The sequence below is a fragment of the Tenrec ecaudatus genome, chromosome 17 (genome assembly GCF_050624435.1).
Source record: "Tenrec ecaudatus isolate mTenEca1 chromosome 17, mTenEca1.hap1, whole genome shotgun sequence".
Classification (NCBI taxonomy): Eukaryota; Metazoa; Chordata; class Mammalia; order Afrosoricida; family Tenrecidae; genus Tenrec; species Tenrec ecaudatus.
In genome coordinates, this window is record NC_134546.1 from 8,595,856 (window position 1) to 8,605,755 (window position 9,900).

Sequence of the window (9,900 nt, forward strand, 5' to 3'; positions counted from 1 at the left end):
CTACATTGTCTTTCTGAATAACATCATTGCAAAATAAAGAAAGAAGTTGCTTTATTTATTTATTTTGGAGGTTGCTTTCTTTAAACAAACCGTTTGTAGAGGTTTCCCAACTGTCGTGTTCCTGAGCACAAGGCAGAAACGCTAAGGCCATTATTTTCTGTTGGCATGTGAGATTTCCCCTTACGTTTGTTGCTCGCTCTAAAGCACCCCTGTTTCACAGTGAGCATTTTCTAACATCTCCCCGGCGTTGAACTAACTTTTCTTCCTCAAATTCTTTTTCAGCAATGTCACTTCCTGCTCAGAAAAAGACACAATCATTTTTGCGCGTGCGATGGGAAAAGTCGCTCAGCCCGAGGGTTTTCCCACGGGTGTTTTTTATGGGGCCATTGCCTCCTTCTTGAACCTTGGCTGTGTCACTGCGTGACAAAAACATGGTCGTCGTGGGAGGATCGGAGCCCAAGTCATGAGAAGGGTGACATTAAAATTGAATGCGATGTTTAAAAAAAAAGTTGATGCAGTGTAGACTTGGGCTTCGTGGATTCTTCGTCCGAGTATAAATAAAGGAAGTACCTTTTGGCAAATGGTGGTCTGAGTCCCTGAGCACCAAGCGCTTGGACTTTGGGCTCATTATCAAGAAGGGCTGGTCTGGGCTCCCAAGTAGGACGTGAAGGTCTCCACACTTCCGTTTCCTCTTTCGGTCTGGAGACAACACGGGAAATGTCCCGGTCATCAGCACCAGGTTATGAGAAGCTTGCAGGCAGAGCCCTGGCGTGGCATCCAGAAATGCTGACTTAAATTGCTCCCACTGGGACATCGGCACCCCCCCTCAGCTCCGTTAGGGCACAGGCGTGATGAGTAACAGGAGGTACTTTGCCGAGGACAGCTTTTGAGAATGTGAGCGTGGAGTTCCTTGGAGAACCACTGGGCTCTTTGGCTGAGGGAGGCCCAGCTGTGTCTTGGCTGGATCGTGACCCAGGAAGTAACAGTCCGAAGTGGGTGGTTGTAGTTGGACGTCTCGGTCAGCAAGTCTAGTGCATTTCCCTCCAGAAGGAGGACTGGTGTTTTCCTTGATGGAGCACCAAACTGTTAAGGCTGCCCTCCAGAGGTCCCTGGCACCCTCTGATCGATCACCTGCCTGTGTTAGCTGGAGTAGCTTTGGGAAGAGTTGACCTTGTGTCATTCCCTGGGAGAATTAACTCTAGAAGTTCACCACCTGTGCCGTCAAATACTGTGTCCCTCTCCCCTTTTTTCATTCTTAAGCTGCCCCCTGTATCCTAGAAGTTTCAGAAATAGCTTATTGGTATCTAAATTCCGTTTCTGGCTTGAAAATCTTTGCCAAGTAAGCTAATTGTAGTGTGTCCTGTTTGTTTGTTAGCCTTTTGCCTGGCTAATTTCCATTTAACTTTAAAAAATCATTTTATTGGTGGCTCGTATAATTCTTATCACAATCCATGCATCTATCCATGTGTCAAGCATATTTGTACATTTGTTGCCATCATCAATCTCAAAGCATTAGCTTTCTACTTGAGCCCTTTTAAGAATAATTGTAGACATCATTCCCCGGTAGCAGCAATTCTCAACTTGTGGGTCTCCACCCCTTTGGGGGTTGAACGACCCTTTCACAAGGGTCACCTAAGACCATGGGAAAACACATTTCCGATGGTCTTAGGAACTGAGACACCTCTCCTCTATCCGTCTCCAGGCGGGTCTGCCCTCATGCAGATAAGCTGATCTGGTGAGAAGAAACTATCTCAACTTTCCCACTGATTGTAACATGTAGCAATGTAGTTTACTGTTGCTATGTTAAGGCTGTTACCCATTGTTACACCATGCTTCAAGACAGAATTTCATTTACTTGTAACTAGAAATATTTCACAATATAGAATGACATTGTTTTTGTGATTAATCACTAGGCTTTAATTATTTTCAATTTGTAACAATGAAAAAGAAAAATGTAAATATCTGCATATCAGATATTTATATGACGATTCATAATGGTAGCAAAATTACAGTTTGAAGTAGTGACAAAAATAATTTTATGGTTGGGGTAACCACACATGAGGAACTGGATTAAAGGGTCGAGGCTTTAGGAAGGTTTAGGACCACCGCCCTGTAGTTTTCTCTGTTATTTAATTGTCTGCTTATTTTTATTGAATCATTTTATTTGCATATATTTCACATATCATATAATCCAGTAGTTCAATCATGATCATAAGAATTGTACATTCATCTCCACAATCAATTTTAAGACATTCACTTCTTATTACTCATCAGCTCCCCCCACCCCCACCCCCCCATGAAACCATCAATGTAGCCCCTATCACGCCACCCATTCTGGGTTTCTTTTACAGAAAAAGATAGAAAACAAAATACAGAAAAGCAAAACAACCAGAGCACTCTGCATGATAGCAAGGTTGTTCATGTCCCTGGTCTGTGGTCGGGAGGCGGGGGGGAATGATCCACTGGAGCCTTCATCCGTGTCAGGACCCTGAACATGGATTTGGGGCTTCCACTGTCATCCATCGCCTTCAGCGAACTGATACCATTCCCTCCTTCAGATTTGGACTTTGTTGTTTACAATCCTTGGATCACACAGGCTGGTGTGCTTCTTCTGGTAGACTTTGGCTGACATCTCACTCAAATGTCTGCATGTCTGAAGACTAGCCTTCAAGACCCTAGATGCTGGGCCCATCTGGTGTCTTTATCACAATCTATACATCCATCCCTTGTATGTCAAGCACATTTATACATTTGTTGCCCTCATCATTCTCAAAACATTCGCTTTCTACTTAAGCCCTTGGTATCAGCTCCTCATCTCCTTCCTCCCTCATGAACCCTTGATAATTTATAAATTATTATTATGTCATATCTTACACTGTCCAACGTCTCCCTTCTTCACCTACTTTTCTGTTGTCTGTCTCCCAGGGAGGAAGTTATATGTAGATCCTTGTAATCAGTTCTCCCTTTCTACCCCACCTTCCTTCCACCTTCCGGCATCACCACTCTCACCACTGGTCCTGAAGGGTTCATCTGTCCTGGATTCCTGGTTCCTATGTACCAGTGTACATGCTCTGGTCTAGCTGGATTTGTAAGGTAAATTGGGATCATGATAGTGGGGGGAGGAAGCATTTAAGAAGTAGAGGACAGTTGTATGTTTCATCGTTGCTAGCCACTCCTTGTTCTTTAGGCTTACCGTTGCTTGTAGTCTGGACTGTTCACTAGGAAAGCCCCAGAACTAGAGATCAGCGGTACTGGGTCAAGTGTGCCTTTAAGAAAATTGTCCTAATCTAGAGAAAATCATATACTTAAAAAAAGTGTTTTAAATCTTGAAGCCATTCCTCCACATCCCCCAAGGGCTTAAATGTATCTTGATATATTTTCTATAAAAGTAATTGTTATAGCCTATCCAAATGGTATCAGATAACCCACATAAATATATTTTTAGTACCCTCTTGTCCCCCATGCAGGTTAGGCCCAATAGCAAAGAGCTTTAAGTTGCCATAGGTGACTTCGAACTTGAGCCCAGAAAGAAGGTTGGCAAAGATGTATGGGGCCCAGAGTTCTAGTGAACTCTTCAGACTTGCTCAGCTGACTTAGATGGAGAGGGTGGACTTTAGGCTTAAAGTATGGCCTGGGTGTGACTTGGGACCCTTTAAGACTGTAACTGGGGAGTAAGGGGTGAAAATAGTCTGTGGGTTCTAGTCATTCCTTCTTTGGAAGGAAACTTAAGAAGTTTCCACTTTCTTAGTAATTCATTCTGTGGTGAGAGGAGGAGTGGAATTGGGAAAGAGAGGTGAGAAGGTCATGGGAGAACTGCTTCTTTGGGGTCAGCTAAGGGAATGTTGCAGAACTTCTCGTTTGTCGGATTTGTCTCTTGTGGAGGGAGGGCATGGGGTGGGCGGGTTGGGTTTGGGCTTCTGAAGCCTGTCTGTGTTTTTGTCTTCGGTTGGAGCTGTTCGGCCGTGGGAGGACTCCCGCTGTCCCTGCAGTGCCCCCCAGAGGGACACTGAAAATGTTCAGAGGAGTTTCCAACTAAGATGGACATCTTGTTCCATATGTCCGCTAGCGAGAGCCTCATAGATCCTAGCTCCTGGTCCACAGTCAGTCGAGGGGGTGGCCCAGGACCTGGCAGCATTTGGTTCCAGTGTGCGTTGTGGGTGGAGTTCCCGTGAGGTCGGACTGGTTCACAGCAGCCAACAACAACAACCATAAGTACAAGCAGGTCAACTAGATGGATTTGATCTCATCCAGCCTATCCAAATGGTTCAGTCTACACAGTGCATCCAGTGTGGCAGGCGCTCCTTACGGTGGGGCCATTTCCTAGAACACAGTGATGCTGCCTACAACCTCTTTTACTTCAAAAAATTTTTTTAAAACTCAAATCTTGGTTTAAATGGTCACACAGCTTTGTTTTAGAGGCCAGAGCGGAGCGGCCACCATTGAACCTGGTGGCTTTGGGACTCCATCTCAGTCCTTAAACAGTTACTGAACATTCAGTCTGTTCCCTCCAGTCCAAAATGGAATCCAAAGTAACAGAGCCCAGGCTTGCTGTGGACGCAGGGTATTGGGGTTCTTTTCTGAGGGCTCATTCCCAGCTGGGGAAGGAACTTGAGAGGAGAGCCCTTGTGGCTCTTACAGAGCATCGCTTTCACGCATTGGGAAAGACAAGCCCCTTGAGGTGACCGTTCTGGGGTCAGATCGTTGGGAACCCAAGATTACTCCCTAGCGAAGCATTCCATCAAGCACTTGGCTCTTCTGTTACGGTCTGAAATCTGTCCTTGACTTTTGATTTCTCACTGAAAGGTCCTTTGCCTTTCTCTCTCTCCATTTGCACGCCCCTCCCCCCCCACCACCCGGCCAGCTTTGGGAAATGATTGGCCTACAGTGCCATGAGGTTTTAAGCCTAGTTTTCGTTCTGACCTGCTGTGTAGGAGGGGAGCTTGCAGGTAACACACGTCTGTTCTGTGCCCCTGGAAGGATATGTGCGCCCCCCCAGCCCCCCGCAGTCAGACCCCTCCCGAGTCCCTGCCTGGCTGTCCTGGCCTCGCTCAGCTTTGTGCCTTCAGGGAATGTCACAGAAGTGGAGGCACACAGTTGATGGTTCCGAACCAGCTGGGGCATGTGCCTTCGCTCAAAGCCAGGTGTTCTTTCTGGCAGCAATTAGTGGTTCGTCTTGCCGCCCCGTGAGTGTGCAGTCGATTGACTTTACCACGGCTGGTTCGTCTGGGTGTCAGGTGCTTCTCGTTGTGGGGTGATCCTGGGTAATGCGCTCGCGTCGCTTTCATTTGCCCCTTTTGACCGCCCCCCCCCTGTCGGCAGTGCCTCTTCCACTTCCCAGTCCCCCTACTCCCAGTCCCCCTACACGGGCCAGTGCCTGCATCTCTCCACCTCGCCTCCCTCACTTGCAAATCTGGTGACGCCTGAGATTATTGCCGGTTGGGAGCAGCATTGTTTTTTAAAAAGGTGTAGACTGAAGTGCTACATCAGGGGAATTAGGGGGCCCTCCAGCCACCACAGTGGACACTGGGTTGGCAGGTGTGCCTGTGTGCACTGGATGACACCATGAAGCGCAGTTGGTGATACGAATTGCGATCAGAGACTTGGCAAAGTGCTGATTCGTGTGTGCCCAAGGAGGCCTGGTGGAGTAGTGGTTATGTGTCAGGCTGCTACCCAGGTTAGAGGTTCAAACCCCCAGCCCAGAGGCTTTCTCCTCCTGTAGAGATACAGCCTTGGAAACCGCCAGGGGCAGTTCGACTCGGTTCTGCAGGGTCATTGAGTCAGAATCGACTGGATGGCAGGGGAGTTTTGATTTTACAGGTAAGGCATGACTGTGAGACTCGTCATTTACTCCTGTGCCTTCAGGGGTCTAAAACAGCCACAAGGCCCCGCTAACGGTCACGGGTTTCTCTGTGAACCGTGCTTCAGAATCACATACTCCTTGAACCCATCCTCCGTAGTGCGTCCACAGATGGAGAGGCTGAGACACCAGCTGTGCAATTTGCCTGTGGCCCCAACGCTAGGGGAGGTTCGGGGCCACCATTTGAACCTGTCCAAATCTCTGCTCTAAACCCTTCCAGGAGAGACGGGCAAAGAGGCAAACGAAATGAATTCCAGTGCAAACGCGTACCACACGACTAACGTGATGCTTTCCCTCTTGTGTCCTAGATATGAGACATGAGTGTTGGACGTCGAAGAATAAAGTTGCTGGGTATCCTGATGATGGTAAATGTCTTCATTTATTTGATTGTGGAAGTCTCCAAAAGCAGTAGCCAAGAGAAGAATGGAAAGGGCGAAGTCATAATACCCAAAGAAAAGTTCTGGAAGACTTCCAGCCCGCCCTCGGCATACTGGAACCGAGAACAGGAGAAGCTCAACAGGCAATACAACCCCATCCTGAGCATGTTGCCCAACCAGACGGGGGAAGCGCACGGGTCTTCCAACACGAGCCACCTGCACTATTGCGAGCCTGACCTGAGGGTCGCTTCGGTGGTCCCAGGTTTCAGCAATTTGCCAGACAGATTTAAGGACTTCCTGCTCTATCTGAGATGTCGGAATTACTCGCTGCTTATCGATCAGCCCACTAAGTGTGCAAAGAAACCCTTCTTGCTGCTGGCAATTAAATCCCTCACCCCGCACTTCGCTAGAAGGCAAGCCATTCGGGAGTCTTGGGGCCGCGAAACCAGTGTTGGGAACCAAACAGTGGTGCGCGTCTTCTTGCTGGGCCAGACGCCCCCCGAGGACAACCACCCCGACCTTTCAGACATGCTGAAGTTTGAGAGCGAGAGGCACCAAGACATTCTTCTGTGGAACTACAGGGACACGTTCTTCAACTTGTCTCTCAAGGAAGTCCTGTTCCTCCGGTGGGTGAGCACCTCCTGCCCCAACGCCGAGTTTGTCTTTAAGGGTGACGACGACGTCTTCGTGAACACCCATCACATCCTGAATTACTTGAATAGCTTATCCAAGAACAAAGCCAAAGACTTGTTTATAGGCGATGTGATCCACAATGCTGGTCCCCATCGGGATAAGAAACTAAAGTACTACATCCCAGAAGTGGTTTACTCTGGCGTCTACCCACCCTATGCGGGGGGCGGGGGGTTCCTCTACTCGGGCCACCTGGCCCTGAGGCTGTACACGATCACCGACCAGGTCCACCTCTACCCGATCGATGACGTTTATACCGGGATGTGCCTGCAGAAACTGGGCCTCGTTCCGGAGAAGCACAAAGGCTTCAGGACATTCGACATAGAGGAGAAAAATAAGAATAATATCTGTTCCTATGTAGACCTGATGTTAGTACACAGTAGAAAACCCCAGGAGATGATCGATATCTGGTCTCAGTTACAAAATGCTCATTTGAAATGCTAAAATAGAGAGTAACTCAGTTTTGCATAGGAAGACCTATCTCAACTAGTAGTTCCCATGTGGTGGTCTCACTGTAGAGTGATTTCTAAGCTAAGCCATCAGAATTGCCTTTAGGTCTCCATCTGAAGGCCTGGAACATGGCCTGCCACTCGGTACTGTTCCGGAGAGGGGAAGCAGAAGAGACGGTCTCACGGAGGTTCCGGTCCTTCCTCCTGCTTGATGGCCATTCTTTATTCGTTTGTCCCCCCCCCCCCCCCAGCCCTCCTTTCTCATCTGAAAGCATGTGTTTCTGGGAGTCAGCCATTTAAAGTTAATTTTGGTTTGTCCTTGTTGGATAGGCCTGCTTTCCTTTTTAAATGCTGGATGTATCTGCGATTCGGGTGTTTGTCAATGGATTGGGCCACAAAGGCTCTGTTCTGCATCATCCAGTAGCTTCTGAGAAACAGAGTCAAATCGATCTTCACAAAATTTGGTTGAATTTTAAAATCGTCTAGAAAAATTGACTTCTGTCAAGTCTAAAATGTCTTGCCACCCCAACAGTATTTTCTTGTGTTGCTCTAATCATGTCTGTTTTGCGAAATGATCACTCGCCGTGTGACACTGGGGAATTTTTCTCTTGTTACGGTCTTAACGTGCAGAGAGAGAATTTGATTTTGAGTTCGGTTTGCTGGGTGGTATCATGGTAATTCTCTACTTTTAGTATTTGCCGATAACAAGCATGATTCCGTAATGGCCAACTGAAGAGTGAATTAGTTGCCCCTGACAACCAGATGGAGTTTGTAACAGGAGAAAGTAGACCAGGAAAGCCAATGTCACCTTTGAGCTACACATAGAAAGAGTGAAGTTGGACCCCATTTTCGTAAGCGGTGTGTCATTTAAAAACTCCAGGATTCTATTCTTGCCATATTTCCACTTGTTGCTTGTACAAAATTACCATTCTGAATAGCAACTGCTTCCCTGTGTCGGTGTAGAAGTGCCTGTGTTTTTATTTATTGTTCAAATCCAAGACCAAAACATTTTCTTAAATATATTTTGTGTAATATTTTATTTGTATACAGTGTTGTTGAAGAAATATTTAACTAGAGCATGTTGTTTTAAATGTTTCAGAAGGTGTAACATATGTTTGAATAAAGCTAACTGTTATTTTTGAAATTTGTGTTTTTGGAGTATGACTGACTAGAGTTGTAAAAATTCTGCCAAAGTGTTGCTTATACATCTTATCTGGTAACATGCTGTCTTGAAATATTTTTATGTTTATAGAGATGAGGATTCTTATCAGATGCAATATACTTGGAATGTAAGAAGGTGGAAATAAAATCACTGTGTATTTTTAATTGTCCAGTATAATGTGTGATTATCTCTGATCTTTTAACACAAATATTGTTCCAGAATTTCCCCAGAGCCCCCCACCCCTGTACCATTGGATTTGCAGTTTCTTAAAACAGGCCAGTTCTCCCCCAGCCCTTAACCATGAAACTAACATTGAACTATAGCTGTTCTTGATCTCAGTGGGTCAGTCTGTCTTTGCATTTAAAATTCGAAAAAGTGCTTCCCAGTTTAGAGTCTTTGAAGAGAAATGTGAAGATTGCTATACACACACACACACACACACACACACACACACACACACTCACTCACTCACCCCTCCCTCCCTCTTTCTGAAGACGTGTTCTGAGCCACGCGCACCTTGGGGCTTGAAGCCACAGTAATGAAGACGTAGTCTCTCCTATTGAAGTTTTCCTTCATTGACAAATGTTGAGAAAGAGACAGCAAATGTCAAATTCAAAACAAGCAGATAAACCTTTAAAAGTGGGATTACTGTTGTGGGAAATACACCTGCTGAAAATGTCCAGGGTGGGTCCTATTCAAAGAGACTTCGAAAAGTTCATAGGAGAATGGACTTCAGAGATGATGGGATTTCCCCCATCCTTCCCCTCTGAGCAGGTTAAAGTGAGCACAGTGGTACCCGCTCAGCTGGTACGGTTTTTATGACCGTCTCATAGCGACATCTGACCTCTCCACTGGAATGGTTGCTAAAGATCGCTCAGAGGGCCTTGTTGGGTTGGAAGAAAAGTGAAGTCATATGAAGCTCTGGGACACTTCTTCCCCAGGCCTGTGACCCAGCCCATATCCAGTCTTTCTGGTTTCACTGCCAATGGAGAACTTCACTCTCCACCCCTGACATAAACAGAACCAGAATCTACATTTGAATAACACCAGCCCCGCCCCCCAGGTCATTCTACTTAAGAGCTTGTTAGAATTCAGATGCTGATTCAGTGTACCTGGGGTGGATATTCCAATTCTCTAAATGGGGGTCAAGCCACAATGAACCCCTTGAAGGCATGGCAGTGACTTTGGTTTTCAGTGGGGAGGCGGGAGTCCTGCAGACATGCGTTTCCTGCTTCCCTTGCACTGGGGTCTCTTCAGGAATTGTCACCCCAAGCAGCCAGGCTGTGTTTTGAGTGTTGACCGTTGCTTTTGCCCTGACTGTTGCTGCTTGTGAAATGGGGTGTGTTGGAGTTTTTAATTTGATTG

General features: G+C 46.6%; 1 protein-coding gene across 1 annotated transcript in view; it reads left to right on the forward strand.

Annotated features, from left to right (window-relative positions):
- Positions 1-8,688, forward strand: part of B3GNT2 (UDP-GlcNAc:betaGal beta-1,3-N-acetylglucosaminyltransferase 2) — a 35,354-nt gene extending 26,666 nt beyond the window's left edge. Inside the window, exon 2 of the mRNA XM_075535515.1 lies at positions 6,166-8,688. Within this exon, the coding sequence (XP_075391630.1) occupies positions 6,175-7,368 (1,194 nt within the window). The 5' untranslated portion in view covers positions 6,166-6,174 and the 3' untranslated portion in view covers positions 7,369-8,688. The remainder of the gene's footprint in view (positions 1-6,165) is intronic.
- The last annotated feature ends 1,212 nt before the right edge of the window (positions 8,689-9,900 follow it).